Source organism: Fragaria vesca, linkage group LG2, assembly GCF_000184155.1.
Source record: "Fragaria vesca subsp. vesca linkage group LG2, FraVesHawaii_1.0, whole genome shotgun sequence".
NCBI classification, from domain to species: Eukaryota; Viridiplantae; Streptophyta; class Magnoliopsida; order Rosales; family Rosaceae; genus Fragaria; species Fragaria vesca.
The window spans coordinates 9,071,027-9,094,771 of record NC_020492.1 but is presented as its reverse complement, the minus strand read 5'-3'; the positions used below and the strand labels follow the sequence as shown (position 1 = coordinate 9,094,771).

Below are 23,745 nucleotides of genomic sequence, written 5' to 3'. Positions count from 1 at the left end.
ATGAGAGTGAAAGTGAAAATGAGTCAAGAGTGAGAGAGGGACACTGGGCCAACCACGTGGAAAGATCAGACGTGCCTCTGTTCACTCTTGACTGCTCAAAAGGTGGTCTTGATTATGATCAGACGTTTTGGACAAGAGAGAGAGAGAGAGATTATGATAAATGTCATACCGTGAGTCCGTGACTTAGTAACTTCAAGAAGAAAGAAAAAAAAAAAAAAAAAAAACTAACCAAGTTACTAATTAACAAACAAAACTAATTTAGTAGTTCGAGTATGTCTTCGTTCGGTTTTGGAGAAGGTGAACGATGAATCCGAGCGGTTTGGTGCAAGTGGTATTGCATTGTGGTAAACTAATGGGTTGGTTGTATTCTTGCAACTTTTTTGGTATGAAGCAATGCGCGACATGTTATAAATTTGAGTTAATAGTTTTAGGCTTTTAGCCTTAGGGAGGGATTAGGTCAAACCAGACAAGAGTGCTAAGTAATGAGAATGCCATAAAACTAAGTGACAATGTACATATACTTGGTTATCAAACGATAAACAGCACATTAGAAAGGTAGATATCATCATCGTCTACAAGGAACTTTGCCTCTGGGCCGAACAAAAATTTAGAGGTAGTCTTTGCAACTCGCAATCTGTCTACACAGAAGTGACAGAACTAGAAGTAGTCATCGACGATGTCTCAGTCGTCTTGATACAAATGTCGAATCTTCTTCCAAGATATCCGCATCTTAGAATCTTCATCTAGATACAAATGTCGAATCTTCTTCCAATCAATATGTGTCTTAGAATCTTCATCTAGATACAAATGGCGGATTTTACTCCAATGTTGCGTCTGAATTTTCTCAACTTTAGTTTTAATTTTCTCAAGTTCTGCTTGCACTCGGGTCTCAACTTTAGTTTTAATTTTCTCAAGTTCTGCTTGCACTCGGGGCAAAGGACCATGATGAAGTGGAGTTCGCAAGGATGAGGGATTAGGGGGTGAAGGGTCATGTTCTAGGGGAGAAGAGGGCAAAGAGCCGTCTTGAATATTTTCTTGGGGCAGAGAGCCGTCAATATTAGCAGAAGGGACTGAAGGAGGCGAAGGAACAGTAAGGGACAAAGGATTTGAAGAGGCCAAAGAGGATGAAGGGCCATGTTGAGTAAGCATTTCGCGCGAAGGGCTAGAATCGTGCTGGACATGGCCTTCCAAAGAAGTGCAGTGCAGGATATGCATTTGGGGCAAAGGGTCTTGCCGAACCTGTTCTTGGGGCAAAGGGTCTTGCTGAACATGGTCTTGGGGCAAAGGGTCTTGCTGAACATGGTCTTGGGGCAAAGGGTCTTGCTGAACATGGCCTTGGGGCAAAGGATCTTGCAGAACATCCTCTTGGGGCAAAGGGTCCTGCTGAACTTGCTCTAGGGGTAAAGTGTCCTGCTGAACCTGCTCTTGAGCATCTTGTAGAATATGTTCTTGCGGCAAAGGATCTTGCTGAATGTCTTCTTCGGGCAAAGGTTCTTTCTCAATGTGCTCTTCAGGCAAAGGTTCTTTCTGATCATGTTCTTCAGGCAAAGGGCCATGGTCATGCTGAATATGAGCATGGGGAAAAGAACAGTGTTGAATATGTGCTTGGGGGAACTGACAGTGCTGAATAGCCGATAGGGCAGATGGACCCTGCTGAATATGTGCATGATGATACATACACCATATATTGATGGCAGTTCCAAGAAGCATTAACAGGAGCATACATGGCAATAGCAATACAGTAGGAACCTGCATATAATCAACCACAATCAGGAGAAAGAATTAGAGAGACATTAAAAAAAACCTTCTTTTGTTTTCCAAAAGTCTAGACAGGTCAATTCCATAGGAATATTTTCTTTATTAATTTTAGTGATCGCACTTTAAATAGAATTATCAATAACACTGCTACTGCATCTGTTTTGAGAAGTCATTGAAGACTGTAGGTGATGATATTAAAATCTACAAATTTGGCATTCATGAGATGAATGGTTATATTTGTTTAAAGTTCTAGCAGAGACAGATTCATAAAGCAAAAAGAATGAAGCCACTGCATGAAGAAAGGAAATACCTTTTTCTTATGAGTATAATTTTTCTCGGCATGCTCAAGTGAATAGCGTAACATGTCAATTGTTGTGGATTCAGTTACTGGATCGCTGCTTTCTGCTATCACAAAGAGTTATGTTTCATGTTATACGATGTCATTAATGTAATATTAGATGGTAGAGTGTAATAACTTTATGGCTCACCTGGGATGTCAAATATTTGAGTTGTAGGTGGAATACCCAATAGTTCTCCCAAAAAGAGACGAACACGAGCACGTTCATCATGTGAAAGCAGATCACCATGAGTGATAACAACAGCAGGTTTATCATCTACCCCCAAAAAAAAAAAAGGGAAAAAAAAAAAGAACTAGAGAGTTCAGTTTCCTTTAATTCACGTTTCCACAAGTCCCTTTACTCTTATCCTAATGTAAGTGACAATATACTATAGGTAAATATGAAAAAACAACATCTAAAATACCTTTAAATGCCAAGAAAGGGCAGTTGAACATGGAAGCAATCATTTGAGTGTATTGAGTCTTGGCATCTTCCTCACTTTCCAGTGCTTCCAGAACTGGAAGGCCATTAACGACAAATATGACAAAGTTAACCTTCCTGATCGCACTGGAAAGATCAACATTGTCATGAGCTTTGCACATCATTGCAGTCCTCAAACTTTGATTGTCTGAATCCCTGATATTCAATTCACATAGATTGAAAAATACTTAAAGCAAGGCAAATTCCTATACCCAAATGAGAGGCTACGCAGACTTAAGAATTCAAACCTAATAGCAAGCTCCCCGTGACGAACACCATTTTCTATCCAATCCTTCAGAAATTTTATGTTTTCAGCTGAATCGTCAGACAGACTACGACTATCATAGATGCAAAACGAAGTTGACCCTCTTGGCATCATATATTCATGGAGGAAAAGGGTTCCATCTCCAACAGATGAATTGTCTGACACAACAAAAAAAAAGAAGTGAAGTTGTACTGGAATAAACGGTTCAAGTTCATAAATTTATGCAGAAAGTATTACTAAAGACATACATGAGACTTGTGCTCTTTCTGATGCAAACTTGTCATCTTCAAGCACCTTTGAGATTCTGTTTATAAGACTACTCTTCCCAGATCCCTTTGGACCAACCAACAATAGTGTTGTCGTCTTTGGCACATCATATTCCCTCCTTTTCATGGCACCTGCAGTCCCAATCCATGCCCCAGGGGTATAACTGTGAAAATCAAGAACGGAAAATTAGTTCAAGCACCACATACTAACAATCTGGCCATCATTAGCATCACAAAACAGCACAAATTCCATAATCAGGAGACATCTTCACATAATCATATACAATCCAATGACAATACTAATTCCACAAGAAGTCAAGAACATGAAATTTTCGGCTGCACGTAAACCTTAAGTTGAAAGATGAGTTACCTCAGTATTTTGTCCTTGGCCTCTTTCAAATGTTTGCCTCGAATCCTTGATGACTCACCACTCTGCATAATCTTCCTATAAACATCATCCCTCATCCTCTGATTGGCTTCCCAAGCACGCAGTCTGGCATAGTCTCCAAATACCGAACCACTCCGACTATCCTTATCCACAGCCCCATCCTCAGCCCCCATGCTCAATTCACTTCTGCTTCATCAAAAAACCAGACTCAGACAAATTCACAACAAACCCAAATTCCATTTCACCACTATAACGCTATACACAACAAACTGAAACATGGGTTCTACACTTTCTACTTCTACCTATATTACCAGTATGCATAATTCATATAACACACAGGTCCTTAACATGACCATATAGGCAGTAAAGAAAAGCTGAAAACTTTAGGAACCTGAGAAGTGGAGACGAAAGCTGGGAGGAAACCTGGTCCAGTGAGGAGTCTTCTTCCCCTGTATCTGTATGTTTGATTAGAAGAGTCGGTCACTGACCCAACATATCAAAGCTCCAAAAGATGCAATCTTTGGGGAACCCAGAACCTAAAGTTGCAGAATTTAAAAGGGAAAATTGTACTCACCACTACCTGGAGGAATGGTTCTACCACCACCCATGAAGGCTCTCTTGCAGTTTCACTGTTTCAGAATACAGAGACTTCTGAGAAGGATAGAGACTCACGGTGGTTCCTTTTCTTCTTTCTGTTTGGGTGGGAATCGAATTCTACTTTATTACTTGTGAGTTGAGTCTCGAGAGTTGAGAGAGATCGTAGAAGTTGAATCAGAATAAAGTTGTTGATAGACGTCACCTGCGACGTGGGATGATCACACGCACTAAAGAGAAATAAAGAGATGATCAGGTGTCGACACGTGTCATCAAGATTCCATTTCTTTTCTTTTTCGAGTGTGTAAAATGAGGAAAAATTACAAGTTTTCAAGGCTAGAAGAGAAGAAATGTTCAAGATATGAAGAAATCAGTAAAAAAGCTTTAAGAAATACAATGGTCTCTGATTCTTGTTCTGATTTAAAAAAGGTTTATCACAAGCAACTCATCTACATTACACTTGATCCGCTAATCTAAATACTTTCTGGTGTTCCGATATTCATAACCAGGGAACACCAGACAATCGAGCACTTGGGAGTGAAAGATACATAAGCATTGCTTGAAAAAAGAAGATATTCTACATGTTCATGGTACAACAAAACTACTGTGCTCAATAAACCTTTGTATTAACAAAACTACAACCCTAAGTTCTAGGGTCATTCACCAGTTTATTTACTTTGATTCACTCAGTGGCAATGACTTTGCGGAAAGGGAGAAGACATGGCGAGTAATGGACCATCTACGATGTTAGACTGCAAAGATGGCATGGAGAACCCAGCTGACTGTGGAACTCTGACTGATGGATGTTGAATTGAACTGCGAAAAAGGAGTGGAGAAGTGCAGATGTTAATTCGTTATTTCATCAGGAATTCTCAACCACAAAACCTAATATACAACCATCATAGTGGTCTAGACATCGTTTTCTACATGTTATTCCCTTCCCTATGTAAATAGCACATCCACATATAAGAGAATTTTACTCTTGAATGTTTCACCCATGCTTGTTATATAGGGGGGCGTTCAATCCAGTTGCAAGACAAAAACAATAGGAAAATACAATACATCAAACAGTGACATTATCTGATCAACTGCTGCTAAATTGCCCACCATTAAGAAGGCTCTATCATATGTTTATACTGAATTAGATTGATTCCGTCAGAAGAACACAACCCAAAAGAGAGATGTTCTTAACACAATAGGATTTCCAGGGGATTTCCAGGGCAGATGGGATATAACAATTGTCTACTGTAACCACATATACCAGTTGTATCATAATTTCATATGCAAGACAAACTATTTTCTATATAGAATGCGAACTGACCTGAATGACAAAGAAAACGAAGGCTCAACTGGAGCACATATTCCACCTTGATCAGGAGGCAATAGAGACCAAAAGACTGGTGCAGGGCCAGGAAAAAAAAAAACACATCAGCAGCACGAAAAAGAAATCCAAGAAAAGGTAAATACTTTCTTCTTATCTCCTCCAACTTCTTCTTACTCAAGGTTGCGTATATTTTCAGTAAAATAATAGTAAAAAAATATTATGATGGCCTACATATTGAAATTTTCCCAGCAGTAGAGTAAGAGGCTTAAAAAAGAGGAAAAAGAAAACAGTTTTCTTCAGAATCTTCTCTCCAGAAATCATTTCTGCCTTGCAAATGTGCAAGCAACTACTAAGCTATTTTTTCCTCCCTAATTAAGGCAGGCCTTCTAATCTATGGGAAGATTTGAAAAGAAGGACCCAAAATAATTACCAGACCGTCCTGAACGATCTTCCAAACCAGAGCAAAATAGTGCATCCTGCATAATGAAATCAACGTAATTCAAATTACAGTCAATTATCTATCATTTGGTTCTAATGCTCTGAGCATAATACATCCCAAAATAAGTTAACAGCGAAGAGGCCCATGCAAGTTGTTTCTGGTAGAGAAGTTCCAAAGAAAATAGTATGGCTCACCTCTTCTATATGCTGAGATACATTATGAACCACATCTGCATGACACAATTAAATAGTTAGATGAATATAGCTCTCTGAAGCAAGATAAAAGTTTACATGAAACAGAAAGAATCTGTAAAAATGTCAGCAAGTTTGAATTTTTTTATCAAGACAATTCTGGGATTAATGATGCTTTGTCCATAAGAAGAGATTAATGGGACTTCAGAAACCAGTAACTAGACAGATATTGACCAATAAAATGTGGGCAGTAATACATTAATATGAGATAATATATTAAATAAATGTAAAAAAGACCAACTCATTTACATAATAATCTGCAGAGACATGAAGGCCTACAATGGCTAAAATTCAGAAACAGTTTCTACTAGCAATTGAAGGTAGTCATCAATCCAGAAATTGTCACTAACAGTTTTGTTAGACAGATGAAAATATTAGTCTAATACTCCCATAGCTAAAACTCCAGGAACTTAACACTCAAACATTTCCCCAGAGCTACTGTAGCAAGGTTCAACTATAGTCTCATGATTAGTCAGATAGATCTTTAAAATTAAAAGGGTTAAAATTGATAACGCAGAATCTGAAGAATAATCACTACCATGGAATCAAGAGGACAGAAATGGAAGCATCTCCGGTTTAGCACAAAAGATTATATGGTTGACCAATGAGACAATTAGTACCTAGAGCTTAAGATGAAGGAGGGCCAGTATGAACATAAGTTGATTAAAAACAAAAATGCTAAAACATAGGCTAGGAACAAGTCAAGCACGTAATGAGCAGGTTGCAACTAAAGTACCAAACTAAACTTTTGTGCAATGATTTGTTTTTGTTTACCCATAGCCAAACGTAAGATACAAATTTACTGATATACGAACACGAGGGATAACGCAAATGATTATATGGTTGACCAGTGAGACAATTAGCACCTAGACTTAAGATGAAGGAGGGCCACAGCATCTCATAAGTGGATTTAAAAAATGCTAAAACAGAAGCTACGAACAAGTCAAGCATGTAATGAACAGATCGCAACTAAAGCACTAAGCTAATCTTTTGTGCAAGGATTTGTTTTTGTTTACCCATAGCTAAACATAAGATACAAATTTACTGATATACGAACACGAGAATGAAATCTACCTAAGTCTGGATTACTGGGCTTCACAGCCAATGTCAAGCCAAGAAAGCAGTCCTCAGGTTCAGCACCGAAGTCCGATAGTTTCAACTCAAGTGTTGGCTTTGTTCCTGTGAAAGAATACAACAGAAAAGTGATGCATTTAATTTTTTTTTTTTTTTTTTACAAAAGAAAAAGTAGTTTAATAATGGACACTACTATACATGAGGTACACAACAAGAAAAAGAAAGGGAGAGCCTCAAGAACCTACCTATGTTACTTAGCTTCAGATCAAGTGGATCATGCAGTGAACGAGGAATCCAAGCAACCTATATATCATTTTCTTGTATATTAGTAAGTTGATAAATATATAGGATTGAATTTAGATACCATACCAGACCAGTTACAATAATTCAAAAGACATATTACATGGAAAAAAGGATGTTGTAATGTTTCATCTGCAGTTGGCCTCTTTGATGGGTCCCATGAGCATAGTTTCTATATGCAATCAAGAGAGAATAGTCAGAATACTAAAGCATTATACATATCATCATAGTAATTACTAAAAATCGCAAATTGTATAAACAACTCCTACCGTGATCAAATCAATAGCCTCTGCACTTGCATTTGGAATGATGTCAGAGAGATTTGCAGGCAAGATCTATTCACAAGAGTGACATAATGAGTGGAAGCCAATAACATATGAAAACAATAATAATCAGGTCATCACAAAAGCTTACCTTATCAAAATTGACAATGCCAAATAATCGAGATATATTAGTCCCTTCAGGGAAAATAGTCAAGTCTGGTGTACCAAGTACACAGCATATCTTGTACAGCTGATCCATTTCACTGTCCATGGAAGAAACTAGTTGAGTAAGATGAAGTGAGAGGTTCTCCATGGTTCTCTTATTTAAGGAGAAAAATCTAAACAAAGAGTATGTCAATTGGCCACAATTTGGGGTGATATAATTACCTTTCACCAGGGAAAATAGGGGACAAAGTGAAAAGCTCAGCTAAGATTGCACCTGCTGCCCACATGTCTGCACATGTTTTACATTTCTTAATCAACAGTCGAATAATAACACACCAAGAGATATCAAGCTTCATATAGGAAAACCTCATGCAGCCTAATATACAGCAGCTCTAATATCCTCAAAAGTCCTTGTTTAAAATTTCAACAAAGCTGCAATGGAGGAAAAGAAAGAACATGATTACCAACTGCAGGAGTATATGACTTGGCCTGCAACAGGACTTCCGGTGCTCGATACCTAGCATTGACACAAGCACCACAAAATTGAAAATACTATTAGTCTGCATGGCCCTACACATGTGCAAATACAAGCAATTTAGGTGCAGATATACACCCACAGATGTGCATGGACATGTCAATAAGATGACACGATTTAAGATAAAGATCCCAACCCTTTAACAACCATACACACGGAGAAGGGCAATATACATAGATGTAACATGGTGGAATATGACTCACCAGCGTGTGGAAACATATTCAGTATAAGGAGGCATTGATGACACTTCTCTAGCCAATCCAAAATCGGCAACTTTAAGAATATCATTTGTCACCAGCAAATTTTCTATAAGGAAAAAAAATTGTCTTAATATTAATTTCTTCAACATACAAAGTGATGAAAGCACAATACTGGTAACAGTTCTTACCTGGTTTCAGATCTCGGTGAAAATATCCCCTTCTGTGCATATGATTAAGTCCATCCAGTAGTTGAGACATAAAGCTCCTAATTTCATCCTCTGAAAAGGGTCTTTGCCGTTCTTTCATTATTTCATACAAATTATAGTTCTGTAAACGTGAAGCTTAAAATCAGACACATATTACCTATTTTGTATCAATTTGATAAGCTGGAATTCATCCAACTACCAAAATTAAGACCATAATACAATTCTACTTGCAATGAATGTTATAACTGAAATGCAATTAAATAGCAAATCAATGACACACAAAAGGTCCTCACCATGTACTCAAAAATAAGGAACACCTCGTTGTTTTCCCTAACCACCTCCTTCAACTTTATAATATTTGGATGATTTAATTTGCGAAGGACCTGAGCAAACCATGTTTAATTAATTGCATCAGTAACAACAAGAAGAGGGATATACCTACTGCGAACCTATAACATGCAAAAGCTCATATAAAGAGGCACATGGCACAATGATATTGAACCATGAAATGTGACCATGGATATACCTTAATCTCTCGCAATCTCCAGTATTCTTCCCAGAAAAAGAACTTTCTCTTCATCTTCTTGACAGCAACCTGAGAAAAGAAGAATAAAGTAATGAATGCCTACTCTGTAATGCTATATAACTCACTCCTATGACAATATCTGGCATAATTGATAATCATCAAAGTATCCAACCAAAAAGTTAGAAAGGATTCATGCAAAACTTAGTACCGACAGGTGAAGCTAAATAGATATTGCTAGAAGTATCTGATTATTTTTGTAAGGAGAAACATACAATCTCATTTGTTCTCCAATCACGTGCCTTATATACACTACCACAAGTGCCATCACCAAGCTCCTCCAAAATTTTGTATCTGGAAAAACAATTTTGTAACAAATGTAATCATGAGGAACAATAACGTGAAATATAAACCTGATCAATTTACTCAAATTTACTCATCTCACTGTAAAAGAAAACAACTTACCTTTCCATTTGTGAGTTTGCAACAGATTATATAGTCAACAATCCTTTAGTGAAACTTAAACATCCTCCAAATTGTGGTGTCTATGCTGTCAATACAGTGCTGGTCGTTAGCTTGTAGGCATGGTGTAGTGCTACCGTCTAGCATCAAGCATTTGAAATCATCAAGAATCCATTTGTCACTGTAGGGGTGATTCACAATAACCAAGATATTTATCAACATCTTGTGATCACCGACGTGAAGCCCCAGACACCAAGCATTAAATTGATGCTTAAATATCAATCCATTCTCTTTAGATACGCTTTCCTAATAGCCGCAAACAAAAACTTGGGCTATTTCGCTGCAGTAGATGATAAAGACAAAAAAGATCAATAGGACTCCAAACAAAGCCAGCATGCAGCAGAAGGAAAATGAACATGTGTTGGTTAGCTACAGCCTAATTCCTGTTCGGTTAAATTTAATAAAACAGTAAAACACTACTGTTTGGTCACCACAAATGAAGCAGAGAGAAAAGAACACCAAACCCAAAAACCTCAATCAAATGCCCCTTCAAACATTTTGGTCCACCAACAAAGTATCACCAACCTAACATTAAAATTTTTGAATCAATGTCAATCTTATAATCAACTCTGCAATTCAAGAATTTAATCCCCCACCCCATCCTAGCTTGTTCAGATATCAAACAAATGATTGGCAATAGCAAATCTACAAACACAGCCCCATAAAATTCAGATTCTACACCTGAAAATATATATTAAATTACTGAAAATAAATAAATAAATTCGAATACACTATAAAGATTCAAACTTTACAAGACTAACATAAGCAGTTGATGCCAAAGAAACAAAAACTATGCCCAGAATTCTGTTTCCTTTCATTTCTATTCTATTTTCAACCCCTTAATTTCTTATGAACCAAACAGAGCCAAGACTGAGAACCCAACTCTAATTTAACCAGCTACAAACAAAAAAATCAAAGCTTTAAATTCAGAAATCACAAAGAATTGAAAAGAAATAGGATGAGAGTGAACTCACAATTGAGAAAACCAAAGAAATAGTTATGACCAAGAATTCAAGATACAGATCAACAATGCATTTTCTGGGAGAAACCAGAAATGGAATTGTAGAGAGAGATATATATATTGGTTTTAGAGAGAGAAAGAATTAGAGAGAGAGAGAATTTGGATTGCTGGTGAAGCCATAAGCAGAAGAAGGATTCCGCATAAGAAGCAAAGAAGAAGAAGAAATCAAGCCAATTAAAATATGAAATATAAAATTAATATTTGGTTTTGTAATGATTTTATCGTTTCATTATTTATTATTTTTAAAACTAAAAATGGAAATGCTTTGTTGTGGTGGGGGTGTGGTCCCTGTGGCATATTGAATATTTTGTTCTCTTTTCTCAAATTTTTCTTTTTTATTTTTTAATTCTGAAAAAGTAATTGATCTTATCTGAGACGATATAATCCATTGGTTCATCAACTTTGAGATCAGTTAGCTTGTACGCATAACTGCATAACTTGTTTGATGCCGTGTGTTCTTGAGAAAATTTAGTAATAAAATAAAGGTTAATGTTACCTTAAATAACATTAATATATATTTATTAATAAATATAGATGATAGTCGTGAAACCGTGATCTGGTTGATTGACTAACTTATCTGGTTGATTATAGATTCAAACTTCATTGACAAATGTAATAACGAAGAGAGTTAAAGGTCTAATGTGTAACCCTTGCACCTGCCAAGTATGGTATTAATGAAACAATTTTGTATTTATCACATCCCTCACTTTCATCCACATCTTATGTTTTGCACTTTTGCTAGCTTTTTTTGGTATCACTGAAGAAAAGCAACTTCAGACTGATTGATAGGTAGGTTTACACACAATCAGATGGACAAGCTCAAAGGATCATCATTTACAGCAACTCACATTAAGAAAGTGCAACGGTAAAACCACAAGCCACATCCATATGGCTCATATACACAACCCTTCCCATTTAATCACATAAAATTGGGCAATTCCAAGTAACAAGTACTATGCCTCCACAATTATTTTTCCAGTAGCATGACCATCGATACTCTTAGCCCAAGCGTCTTCTGCCTTGGTCAGGGGATACTTGGAGTCGATTACTGTCTTGAGCTTCCCTTCTTTCACCAACTTCAGAAGGTAATCTAGGTTCTCAGCCTTGGGAGCCAAGAGCAATGGCACCAGTTGCTTCTTGGAAAAGGTAAGTTTTCCTACAGCAAAACCCATTACGGCTTTGATGCCAGGAGTAATATCTATTACCTTACCACTTGCACTTAAATTAGGCTCAAAAGTGGACCATGGAATGCCTGTCGCACAATGGATCACAGCGTCATATTTCCGTCCAGATGGACTTTTCAGAGCAGCTCCTTCTGGAGTCTTGTAGTCAAGAACCTCATCAGCCCCCAAGCTCTTGACGAATTCAATGTTGCGAGCACCACAAGTGGCTGTCACATGAGTGTTTCCTAGCTTGGCCAATTGAACTGCATAATGACCTACACCGCCTGAGGCAGCTGTGATCAGAATGTTTGCTTGTTGGCCGCTTCCATCAAGCTTGACCCCAGCAGAGTGACAGAGTGCCTGGTGAGCTGTGAGACCAGCAACAGGTAATCCTACGGCAGTGGCTGCTGAAACTTCGGGTGGCCTTGCAACAGTCAAGCTCTCCTTTGTCACAATTAGCTCAGCTAGCCCACCTCCACTCTGTGATTCATTATCCAAGATCAACAATAGAAAAAATGAATATTCACCAACTGATGCATGATACACAAGCATCTCATCACCTGGTTTGCAAATTCAGCATCTGAAATCTGTGGAATCTAACGAGACAGTAACTAAACTATGATGCAAGTTCGGTTCTTTTTTAAGGATTAAGCATTTTCAATGAAATGGAAAGCTATAACTATGCAGACACAAACTTACAAGAGGGTTAACCATAGCTACAACTTTGTCACCCGCTTTGAAGTTTTTGACTTCCGGTCCAACCTGTACAACCTCTCCGGCCACATCAGTACCTATTCCAACAAGCATTCTGTTCAGTGAAAACACATTGCCTAAAATAAAAAAATAAAAAGGTTGGACCAACAACGTCAACTATAACATGTATAACTCATTCCAAAGATAAATGTCTAAACAAATCAGAATAACTATATGCAAACCCCACCTCCCACATACTCACACAAAGCAAATGAATAAGCAAACAGAATGCTACAACAGGAGATTCTAGTCCAACTGTCAGCATGATCCAGAATTTATAGAAATTCCTCTTATTTCTCCATGAAGCTGGTTGAAATTTGGATATGATATTTGACTAAACTATAAAACATCGTCCCGAATTACAAAGTAACAATTTGTTGAGGTAGCAAAACCAAATTACCAGGGAGGTGAGGAAACTTGCGAGGCAACAAAGGCCTCAGCATGCCTTTCTGAACTTTCCAATCAAAGGGGTTTAGGCTCGCTGCCTCCAATTTCAGCAGCACCTCATCCTTGTTTGGAGTGGGCACCGGAACTTCAACATGCTGCAACAAAGCACCCAATTGAGAAAGGAGCCCAACACTTAACATTGACATGTTCAATAATCTAGTTCAACAACTTCATTCAGCATTTCAAAATAAATACAATACAAATCGTCTTGACTCCCAAGCACCATTCACATCCCCAACCTCAACCTCAAACGCTCTTTTCCTACTTTGGTCCTTGAGATGATCACACAAGATTCGAATTTTCACATGCCATTTAATGTTTTGTAAGCTTATCAAAATGGGGTTTTGTTTGGATTTGGCATAAACGAATTCTTAACACCACAGAGGCCAAAAGAACGACCAATGTATTACATATACCACCTGGAAACTGCAATAGGAAGTTGTAAAAACAGAACAAACCTTTAAGCCAGAAGGTCCTCCACCATAAGCATTGTATTGAAGCGCATGCATGAGCCTTTTCGCCATATTCAGCTTCACTTGAACAAGGGCTCTGCCGTCATCAGCAGTCCAAGTTTCGTTTCAGAATCTACGAAGCCGAACGAAGCGTTCGTGCAATTAGGTAACTGGGTCATCAGACGTGTTAATTGACTAAATTAGCCCACGACTGTCGTGGAACAAACTCGTACACAATTTGTTCTCAAAAAACAAACGGCAGTACGTGTTCATCTATGTAACACTTACACATTACTTCAATCTTCACAAGCTCTAATTCCTCTAAATAGTCTTAACTACAAAACAAATTTCTATATTGAGTGGTCTTGAGATTGTGTGAACATCTTTATTTTTATCCTAAGTAGCTAGGCTATCAACTCAGTTTAATATTTGAACTTAAAAGTCGTTGAGAATTAATTTCAAGCGCATGTTTCAAGCCTATGCATATAAAGATGATATGTATCATAGTTTCTTCAAGCTTCAAGATCAGCAGCTACTCGGAAACTCTTTTATTGAAATAGAAAACTCGACTAAAACTCAGTCACACAAGCAAGGAGTTTATTACTATAATTTGATGTGATTAAAAAAAAATGATATATTCATCTCCAAAGGAAAATGGACATGAAGATCTCCTACGTACACTTCTATACTATTCCACAGACCATCCATCATATATATCAATAGAAACTTAGAAACCTAGAATTACAGTTTACAATACCAAGGAATAGATTGCGCAACTACTTAAGGCTCCACAATGATCTTCCCAGTAGCATGACCATCTATACTCTTAGCCCAAGCTTCTTCAGCCTTGCTCAGAGGATACTTTGAGTCGATCACCGTCTTGAGCTTTCCTTCCTTCACCAACTTAACAAGATAGTCCAGATTCTCAGCAGTGGGATTCACCATCAGCTGCACTAGCTGCTTCTTGGAGAAGGTGAGTTTGTTTACAGCCATAGTGAGCCAGTTACTTAGCCTGGGACTAATGTCTATGACCTTCCCACTTGGACTCAAATTTGCCTTGAAAGTAGACCAAGGAATGGCTGTTGCACAGTGGATCACAGCATCATATTTCCTACCAGAAGGGCTACTCAGAGCTGCCCCTTCAGGGGTCTTGTAGTCAAGAACCTCATCAGCACCTAAGCCCTTGACGAAATCGATGTTACGAGCTCCACAAGTGGCCGTGACATGAGTGTTTCCTAGCTTGGCTAGTTGAACTGCAAAGGTTCCCACACCACCAGAGGCAGCCGTAATCAATATGTTCTTCTGAGGGCCTGTGCCATCCAGCTTGATTCCTGCAGCTTCTGTGAGACATTGGTGAGCTGTGAGACCAGCAACAGGTAATCCTGCAGCTTCGGCTGATGAAACTTCAGCCGGCCTAATAGCCGTGAAACGCTCACTAGCAGTTGCATACTCGGCAAATGCACCTCCGGTCTATTAACATATATAAAGTAAAGCATGGATGAAATCAGCATAAAAGAAATCAATGATACCAAAATGAACAAGTTGAATGTTACCAAAATGAGCACTTACAGCAAGGGTGAGAGCTGCGACAACTTTGTCGCCGGCTTTGAAATCACGAACTTCTTGTCCAACCTCGACAACCTCTCCGGCTACGTCACAAGCTGTGTCCGATAGTTTCATCAGCCAAATTCAATAAAATAATCTAGCAGACTAAGAATCACATAGCTAGATGTCTAATAACAAGCTAATCAATGCGAGTATGAGATCGAGGTTATATTGAAAACATGTTGACAATCCTTTCCAGTATTCAATTCTATAATTTTTATCCCGAAGCAGTACTGTAAGAACTAATTAGTACTCTCAACTTATTTAATCAAGCACATTCACTCAAATTTTAAATGCATGAACAAGAAAGTTACCAGGTGTATGAGGTAAACTGCGAGGGTAAAAAGGCCGCGCCGTGCCTTTCTGCAGCTTCCAATCAACTGGATTTATACTAGCTGCTTCCACTTTCAGCAAAACCTCATCTTTCTTTGGAGTTGGGACCGGAATATCAACATGCTGCAACAAGAAACAAACAGTATCATCCTACTCTGGACACCAAACAAATTAAGCCTCTCTTCACAAACTTCAATTCAACCCCCAACTGTGGCTATAAAGCCAGAAAGAAAAGAAGCAGAAAAATTAATAACGAACCTTTAAACCAGAAGGTCCTCCACCGTAACTGTTGTACTGAACCGCACGCATAACCTTTACCGCCATGGCTTTCATTTGCAGAGAGAGAAGAGTGTAAGTTTGCAGATTTGCAGAACGACTTCGAGTTTTATAATAACCATGGTATATTCATTAATTGGTTCCTTTCAATTTTTTGCATGGTATCACAATTGGTATTTTCTTAGACTGATACGCGTAACTTGTAGTTATCATTCATATACTTTTCAATGTTAATGATTTATATCATTCAAGCACAACATTTTGGATTTCAAATCGACATAACAAAGTGTCAGACTCCCAAGTATCATTCACAGCCACAGCCTCAACCTCTGAGCCTAAGCAAAGAAGAGAAAAGCAGAAAAGAAACGTGTCTTTGAATTTTCATCCTTGACATTTCTATGATCACACACAAATCGTTGAGCTTTGATATATGTCAAATTCTCATTCTCAAATAAGTTGGGGTCAGCTTGTGAAAACTGAAGCAAATGAGGACCAAAGGCAATCCTGAAGGTCCTCTACCATAATCATAATACGTATTGAAGTGCATGCATAGTCATTGGTAGTTAGTCAGCTTCAATTGAACGAGAGCTGGCACAAGTTGAAAGCTCGTCTTAGATTTTGTGGAGCACTACGAAGCGTTTGTGCATTAACATGCAATTGGATAAGGAAAAGTCTTGACTCTTGACTACAGTATCCATCCAGAGAAATCAAATTTTCTTTATGTAGGATACAAAACAAAACCACGAGAGACGCCCACTTTTAGGTTACCAAATGGAACGCTGAGAACACAAACCAAATTAAGGAGCAGGATGAGACTAAGCCAAATCAATCAGCAAGACGGTCTTATTTGACAAAGAAATCAATTAAGTTGGAAGCACATAGGAAGAGCACTTTTTCATATATATCATATCGTATCTACAGCAAAGTTTGCTCAAGGGAGAATATGTTTGACAAAATAGGAACATATAGATAATTTGTGCCCTAGGTTAAGAGTACCAAATTGACATTTATGGCTCTGTATTCTACCATGCATGCACAAAGAGCAAACAAAATGGACGGTAAAATCCAGACCATATCATTATGAAATCAAATATCGTTACAAAACTATATATTCCCATACAACAAAGAAAACAATCATTATGAACTCTCAGATCCTACTCCGCATACCAACCATCAACAGGAAACCACAACATCAATCAAGTACATGAAGTATACATTATACAAAAAGAATAGATTGTGCAACTACGTACTTAAGGTTCCACAATGATCTTCCCGGTAGCGTGGCCGCCGATGCTCTTACCCCAAGCATCTTCAGCCTTGCTCAGAGGATGCCTCGAGTCAAACACCGTCTTCAACTTTCCTTCCTTTACCAACTTAACAAGATATTCCAGGTTCTCAGCCTTGCGAAACACCAGCAATGGCACCAGCTTCTGCTTGGAGAAGGTGAGTTTCTGTAGAGCGAAAGTAAGCACAGCCTTTGGCCCGAATGTAATGACTACGGCCTTTCCATTTGGACTCAAATTCCGCTTCAAAATGGACCAGGGAATGCCCGTTGTACAGTCGATCACAACATCATATTTCCGACCAGAAGGGCTCTTCAGGGCTGCCCCTTCAGGAGTCTTGTAGTCAAGAATCTCGTCAGCGCCTAAGCTCTTGACGAAATCAATGTTACGAGCTCCACAAGTGGCTGTGACATGATGGTTTCCCAGCTTAGCTAGTTGGACTGCATAGTGTCCTACACCTCCAGAGGCAGCAGTAACCAATATGTTCTTCGCCGGGCCTGTGCTGTCCAGCTTGATTCCTGCTGCTTCAGTAAGACACTTGTGAGCTGTGATTCCAGCAACAGGTAACCCTGCAGCTTCAGCTGCTGAAACTTCAGCCGGCCTAGGAACCGTTAAGCTCTGAAGGAAGATTAGAACACTCACATAGAGGCTGAGAATCGCCACAACTTTGTCGCCCACTTTGAACTTTCGAACTTCCTGTCCAATCTCGACAACCTCTCCGGCCACATCACTAACTGTATCCGATGATTTTGTAAGCCAAAGTCAAGATATTAATCTACCAGTCTAGGAATCAGATTGATGTCTAATTAATAACAAAATAATCAACGTTTGAGAGACTATTGAAAACATGTTACTGATCCTATCAATACTCAACTCTATGCAGAATTTGAGAATTCAACTGAATTATCTACATAACAACGTACTCGATCTCCCAACACTTACATATATATCTTTTTCAATCTTCAGTTCTTCCAATTAATTAAGTTCAATATCTATGGGACAAAGAATCAATGTCTTGTAATCCAAAAACTGTAACAGCAGTGGCTTGTGTAAACAAAGTCTTATCATTTTGTCAAAGCCAACTTTTCGAGTAACCTAGCTTGAATCAGTTCGAACATACACCAAATGGAGCATTTTCTAACCATTGGGGCTCCCATGTTTATGAGTAACATTCACTCATACTTACTAACAGTCTCATTGAGATCCATCTGGACAATTCGTGGACAATGAGAAACATGTTGATATGATCAACAAATGATGATATTTGATTATAGCTATTATTGTTGTAGTAATGAACATTAGTTGCAAGTTGCAACCATGTTAATGAGACTATTACCATTCTTTTACTTACCTTATGTGGGAGTTATTGAATTGATGTGTGAGTTATTGATTTAATGTGAGAGTTACTAAAATAATTAACTCAGTTTACTACCATCATGTGATCAGTTATTTTTTTAATGACTCTTCAAATTACCATTTTTATTATTCGGGGTTGTTATTAATAGTTTTTTTATTACCATGATTTCTATCACCATTATCTCACTATTGTGTAAATTACTCTTATTAATGACGGTTCTTAATTTCACTTTTATTATGTGATAATAAAACAAAATTTTATTCTTCTCTTTCCAACGCGTAACATGCTTTGCATCTAATAATTTCCTCATTATTGGCTTTGGTCTAGTAACTGACGATCAGGTAAAGTGTACATATAAAGGTTTGTTTTCCACTAAATTTCTAGCGGAGCTTATCGTATCTTTACGAGTCAATTAGTTATCTTCTTCATCTCACTCTATTTTGATAGGAAAAGTAACGGTACAACATAGTTGTTTTTCCTGGACTAGTGTTAATCTATGAATTTCTGGACTGGTATTCATTGATGATAGTTATCGTATTATTACGTTTAATTTCATTTGTTGCGGTAATATATTCTATTGTTGCTTATATTTTATCTTATTTTATTATGAAGTTATGAACATGGATCATGAACACGCTCAATTTAAAATTGGAGAAGATATTTGTCTTGCTGACAATGCCTCCACACATATAATCCTTCGTGATCGGAAATTTTCTCCATCTGAGTACCTTCTTAAACTAAGGTGACCACCATATATGGTATTGCCAATTCGGTTGAAGGCTCCGGAAGAGCCCACATTAGTCTTCCAAATTCCTAGACCAAGAAGGAATTTCCTAAGTTTCAAGGATATTTGTTTGAATGGATTTCATGTTTGGACCACCAACGTCAAGAATGTGGCATATGTTTTCATTACTTCCTATATTATCAGCCAAAGCCGCGTATTGAAAAGGTTGGTTGGCCTATTATTTGGTTTATATTACACAACCATTAAGTCTATTGAGACATGTCATGTCATGAACCAGAAGTTCAAGGACAACGATACATTTATGCTTTGGCATGATCGTTTAAGTCACTCTAGATATATAATGATATATAGAATATTTTTATACAAATTCCAATGGTCATCCATTGTTGACAAAACATATAACTTTTTCAAGCGACATTCTTTGTCAAGCTTGTTCTCAATGAAAATGGGTAATTAGACCCTCTTATGCAATTAACAAGGACCAGAAGCTCCTCAGAGTTATACAATATGGTTTTCTTATCATCCTTAATTATATGAGGACCTGAAGCTCCTATTTATTTTGATACAACATTGTTGTGAAATTAGAGGAGAGAAACAAGATTATCATATTCGTGAAGGTAACTAGACTAGAAGTTCTTGTACTTCTTATGGAACCAGAAGTTTCCATTGTCACATTTTTTTTTATTCTTGTTCCTTACAATTTTAGAATTTGTTAATTATTTTCCTATACTAAACTTTATTGTTAATCATAAGGGCTAACAATCCTATATCTCAAACATATAATTTTCAAGTGAAATATTTTTCAAAATTTTCATAAGAGTTACCGAGGTTCTAACAGCAGAAACTCAAACCGAAGTTTTGAGTATAAAATATCAATGACTTAAAAGTGAATTTGACGTTTCACTTGAGTTACTCAAGCCTGAAGTTTCGAGCAACATTAACTTGCAGTTAACATTCTAAGAACTTGTAGTTCTACGTACCATTATAAAATCGGACATGAAGCTTCGATTATATATATGAATGATGGCTTTGGAAGAGCACATACTATCCCATTTTTACATTAAGTGCGCGCCTCCAGAATGTCCCCAGATTATATAACACATACTGTGATGTGAGGTCCTACCTCACCCAAGGGATGGCAGGAGATGTGTCTAATATGCAAACATACCTCCCTATATTGTGATGCATTTTGGGTTGCAACCCAAGAACAAAATTGTGAGGCGAGATCCAAAGCACACAGTATCTCGCTATGCGGCCTATTACGTGTCAAATTCTATAGTAAAGTGAGACACAAAATGTCATGAAACAACAGTTCATTGAACAAAATTTACATTATTTTGGCATGACTAGTTACGTCATATTTTACATAAAGTGTTACTTGGAATCAGTAACAACTCTTGATGACCACTAGGTAACGCTACTTTGAGCAAATTGTTCATTTGCCTCATCTCTGTTTTGGGTTATCACCTTAATGAGACACTCCTCTTGTTATATGGGGGAGAAATATTATTTTTGAAGAACAAATGAATTGTTGTGTAATATTTACCTACTGTCTTATTTTGAGCTTGAGAAATATCTCAGCTAGTGATTTATTAAAGCTAGTGATGACAAAACTATATGTTAGCACAAAAACACTTGCTTGGGTTAAAGTCTATGAGACTAACCATATTAACAAAACAACCTTGACCCCATTTGATTTGTGGGAGGAATGTGTATCTACGTGACATGGTTCTCATGACGAGAATGTCATTAAAAATGTTCAAGTTCCTAATATAGCGGCTACAATATTACACATACAAAGGTTAAAAGTACACCATTAGATGATGATATCTTGGTCATACAAAAATACATCCATATGGTTGATACTCATGAATTTAATATTTTTGACCTTACACTTGGTTTGGGTTCGCCACCAGCCAATGGACATCTTTACTCGAAAAGATGTGATAGACATTTAAACGTATATTTATGCTTGGTCATGATAAGACAGTGTTCGATTCCCGCCATTAGGGGGAGAGAAAAGACTACTGTCATTTGAATAACGGCGTGAATCTGAGTGGAATGTATCCACTAGGTCTAAAGTTTTAAGCTCTTGAAAATGGAAGATTATACAGATCCTATAATGTATTATGATATTATGAATATATATCCACATTCGTTAGATATAATTCATCTATGAGAGATGTTTGTCGTAGAAGTGACAATATTTGCCCCAGAAGTGGCATGGGTACCCAATATCAATAAGCTCATAGTAACTAATGCATGCATATAAGAATGTGTGAGATCTATAAATGATGATCATCAATGAAAATTTGCATATGGTAGCTACCAAAGACCATTAAGGATTGTATGATGCAATACCACGTTTTATTATGAATGTCGACAAATCATATTATTGGCCAAATTAGATAGAGGCAATTCAAATTAAACTGAATATCTGAAACGTGATAAGATGCTTAAACCTTTAACCCTACATGATACAAAAAAGGTATTAATCACAATGAAAATAAATCACTATGGCACAATGTCTACAAGAGACATGGGGATTACGAATATCTTTCCTTATACGTGACAATTTTCTGTAAGTACAGTGTTACATATATTTATTGACGAGAGACTTACGGCAGTTGTCATCGTATATTATAAGGATCTTAAAAGACTTCCCAAAAGTGAAGCGTCGTTATAAGTGTATCGCTTATCAAATCCTTAAAGTATCCAAGTACATGAATGATTCGAACGTAAATCGATCCATGAATACTTGAGAGAGTCTGAATATGAGATTCCTTATCGCCTAAGGGAAATGACGTAATATGCCTAAGGGAAATGACGTAATATGCCTTATACATGCAAACATAACTCCCATTAGTGAGTTGTGACTTGGGTTGGAACCCAAGAAGAAAGGCATGAGGGGGAGGCCTAAAGGCGAGCATATCTCTTGTTATGCTGGGCTGTTAAACTAAAGTTAACTCATGCAATTAATAGTCTAAAGCTAGCTCATCTATACTCATTCTGTTATAGTTAACGTGATCAAAATTGCCTCAATGAGTATTATGATTGGACTACAAAATCGAATTCGGATTATGTTGCTACATATTCTAACTTTCGCGAAGTTATGAATTGCTTAGAGCTCTTGAAGAGCATATACGAGATGTACCAATAAACAGAGATATTGATATGAGTGGCTAGATATGCCATGCTGATCTTCCAATGGTTTGAACCATACATAGTAATGTGTTAATTAATTAGCTTCTACTGCTTAGTTATTACATAATGTATAAATTTGAACATGAGGTAAGACTAATTAAAAGTTGTATAGTTCTGTTGGTATTGTTTTCATTTTGCAGGTACGAAAATTTTGCAATGAGCCCTATATGTAAAACGAACAAGATCTCACTTCAATGATAGACAAATCAAACCGATATTTATGGTACATGAAACTTGCAACAATCAGGGGGAGAATCTTATCAGGGGGAGCATCCAGAAGTATGCTACTTAGGACATATGCGCGTTGCACTCTTTTTCTCCTTCGATCAGGGTTGTTTTTTCCCACAGGGTTTTTATTACATGGCAAGGTTTTTAACGAGACAACAAATAAGCGCGTCCAACACCATATCATTTATTGGTGGACATCCAAGGGGGAGTGTTGTAAATATTATAATATATGTGGATGTCCTTGTAAATACTCATTACTTATGTGCTTAAAATGTAAATCATACTCCTATATAAAGGAGTCTAATGAGAATGAAAGTGACACTTCTTCCTTCTCCTACATTTTGTTCTTCTCTTTTCTCTCTATCTCATTCTTAGTTTATAACATAGATGATGATGGTACATTATAGTAAACGAGTTTCAAATCAAATGAAAATCATTACCTTCCTGTTAATTGTATTCCAATTAAAATGAGAGTAGGTAATCATCAATATTCATTATGTTTTTAATAGATAGATTTCATTGATTGTTTTAAAGAAAAAGAAAAGAACATAAATTGTTTTTAGTTTTTATGACTAATCTCAACCGTTAGTTGTTATTAGATCTAATGGTTGATGTTCTGGTCATAATTTTGATTATAATCTTGTATGTCACGGATCCGCCCCTTTTTTTCTTATAATCTTATAATCGTTTGAAAAATTCGTCTGAATGGTATACGAACTTTTGCTTTTTATAAACTTTGGTATATCTAGTTTTAAAAATATCATATTGGTATCTCATATTTCTATCCCGACCTAAGATTAGTATGTATACCTATTAAGATTACTAATTTGACTTAATATATATCTATTAAGATTACTAATTTACCCGTATATATACCTATGAAAACAAATTAAAAAAAACTAAAGAAAAAAAGAAGAACTTAAGGGTACATTGGTCATCTTAATGACTATATATATATATATATATATATATATATATATATATATA

At 37.1% G+C, this 23,745-nt stretch overlaps 5 protein-coding genes across 5 annotated transcripts; all 5 read right to left on the bottom strand.

Annotated features, from left to right (window-relative positions):
* Positions 1-597: 597 nt before the first annotated feature.
* LOC101307548 lies at positions 598-4,244 on the bottom strand. Its single transcript, XM_004290122.1, has 9 exons — positions 4,070-4,244; positions 3,887-3,950; positions 3,478-3,681; positions 3,090-3,271; positions 2,825-2,999; positions 2,521-2,732; positions 2,247-2,372; positions 2,069-2,160; positions 598-1,749 (listed from the first exon to the last, which is right to left on the bottom strand). Exons 1-9 carry the CDS (start codon positions 4,101-4,103, stop codon positions 682-684), a joined length of 2,157 nt encoding a protein of 718 aa, XP_004290170.1. The 5' UTR covers positions 4,104-4,244; the 3' UTR covers positions 598-681.
* A 371-nt stretch (positions 4,245-4,615) lies between these two features.
* On the bottom strand, positions 4,616-10,893 carry LOC101307262 (serine/threonine-protein kinase MHK-like). The gene is made up of 18 exons (XM_004290121.1): positions 10,866-10,893; positions 9,835-10,171; positions 9,645-9,723; positions 9,373-9,441; positions 9,140-9,229; positions 8,829-8,967; positions 8,644-8,746; positions 8,370-8,422; positions 8,128-8,194; positions 7,892-8,003; positions 7,747-7,812; positions 7,581-7,649; positions 7,423-7,480; positions 7,178-7,282; positions 6,047-6,081; positions 5,844-5,889; positions 5,411-5,486; positions 4,616-4,905 (listed from the first exon to the last, which is right to left on the bottom strand). Exons 2-18 carry the CDS (start codon positions 9,840-9,842, stop codon positions 4,776-4,778), a joined length of 1,305 nt encoding a protein of 434 aa, XP_004290169.1. The 5' UTR covers positions 9,843-10,171; positions 10,866-10,893; the 3' UTR covers positions 4,616-4,775.
* A 786-nt stretch (positions 10,894-11,679) lies between these two features.
* LOC101306973 (putative quinone-oxidoreductase homolog, chloroplastic-like) lies at positions 11,680-13,871 on the bottom strand. The gene is made up of 4 exons (XM_004290120.1): positions 13,734-13,871; positions 13,229-13,370; positions 12,775-12,866; positions 11,680-12,555 (listed from the first exon to the last, which is right to left on the bottom strand). The coding sequence occupies exons 1-4, from the start codon at positions 13,797-13,799 to the stop codon at positions 11,866-11,868; spliced, it is 990 nt and encodes a 329-aa protein (XP_004290168.1). The 5' UTR covers positions 13,800-13,871; the 3' UTR covers positions 11,680-11,865.
* A 636-nt stretch (positions 13,872-14,507) lies between these two features.
* On the bottom strand, positions 14,508-16,056 carry LOC101306686 (putative quinone-oxidoreductase homolog, chloroplastic-like). Its single transcript, XM_004290119.1, has 4 exons — positions 15,924-16,056; positions 15,647-15,788; positions 15,297-15,388; positions 14,508-15,197 (listed from the first exon to the last, which is right to left on the bottom strand). Exons 1-4 carry the CDS (start codon positions 15,996-15,998, stop codon positions 14,508-14,510), a joined length of 999 nt encoding a protein of 332 aa, XP_004290167.1. The 5' UTR covers positions 15,999-16,056.
* Positions 16,057-17,191: 1,135 nt separating this feature from the next.
* LOC101301555 (putative quinone-oxidoreductase homolog, chloroplastic-like) lies at positions 17,192-18,432 on the bottom strand. The gene is made up of 2 exons (XM_004292306.1): positions 18,411-18,432; positions 17,192-17,958 (listed from the first exon to the last, which is right to left on the bottom strand). The coding sequence occupies exons 1-2, from the start codon at positions 18,430-18,432 to the stop codon at positions 17,192-17,194; spliced, it is 789 nt and encodes a 262-aa protein (XP_004292354.1).
* Positions 18,433-23,745: the final 5,313 nt, after the last annotated feature.

What these genes read in the sequence shown, in the direction of transcription:
- LOC101307548 (XM_004290122.1), bottom strand. Translation starts at nt 4,103, where the DNA reads ATGGGTGGTGGTAGAACCATTCCTCCAGGTAGTG. An exon ending in AACCATTCCTCCAGGTAGTG is followed by an intron (nt 3,951 to 4,069) that starts GTGAGTACAATT and finishes TCAAACATACAG; the next exon opens with ATACAGGGGAAGAAGACTCC. An exon ending in AGAAAGAGCACAAGTCTCAT is followed by an intron (nt 3,000 to 3,089) that starts GTATGTCTTTAG and finishes TTGTTGTGTCAG; the next exon opens with ACAATTCATCTGTTGGAGAT.
- LOC101307262 (XM_004290121.1), bottom strand. An exon ending in GGAGATTGCGAGAGATTAAG is followed by an intron (nt 9,230 to 9,372) that starts GTATATCCATGG and finishes TGGTTTGCTCAG; the next exon opens with GTCCTTCGCAAATTAAATCA. An exon ending in AGGCTATTGATTTGATCACG is followed by an intron (nt 7,650 to 7,746) that starts GTAGGAGTTGTT and finishes GATTGCATATAG; the next exon opens with AAACTATGCTCATGGGACCC.
- LOC101306973 (XM_004290120.1), bottom strand. Translation starts at nt 13,799, where the DNA reads ATGGCGAAAAGGCTCATGCATGCGCTTCAATACAATGCTTATGGTGGA. An exon ending in GAGGACCTTCTGGCTTAAAG is followed by an intron (nt 13,371 to 13,733) that starts GTTTGTTCTGTT and finishes GCTTTGTTGCAG; the next exon opens with CATGTTGAAGTTCCGGTGCC. An exon ending in TAGCTATGGTTAACCCTCTT is followed by an intron (nt 12,556 to 12,774) that starts GTAAGTTTGTGT and finishes AATGAATCACAG; the next exon opens with AGTGGAGGTGGGCTAGCTGA.
- LOC101306686 (XM_004290119.1), bottom strand. Translation starts at nt 15,998, where the DNA reads ATGAAAGCCATGGCGGTAAAGGTTATGCGTGCGGTTCAGTACAACAGT. An exon ending in CAGTTTACCTCATACACCTG is followed by an intron (nt 15,389 to 15,646) that starts GTAACTTTCTTG and finishes TATCGGACACAG; the next exon opens with CTTGTGACGTAGCCGGAGAG. An exon ending in TCGCAGCTCTCACCCTTGCT is followed by an intron (nt 15,198 to 15,296) that starts GTAAGTGCTCAT and finishes ATATGTTAATAG; the next exon opens with ACCGGAGGTGCATTTGCCGA.
- LOC101301555 (XM_004292306.1), bottom strand. Translation starts at nt 18,432, where the DNA reads ATGGATCTCAATGAGACTGTTA. An exon ending in GGATCTCAATGAGACTGTTA is followed by an intron (nt 17,959 to 18,410) that starts GTAAGTATGAGT and finishes CATCGGATACAG; the next exon opens with TTAGTGATGTGGCCGGAGAG.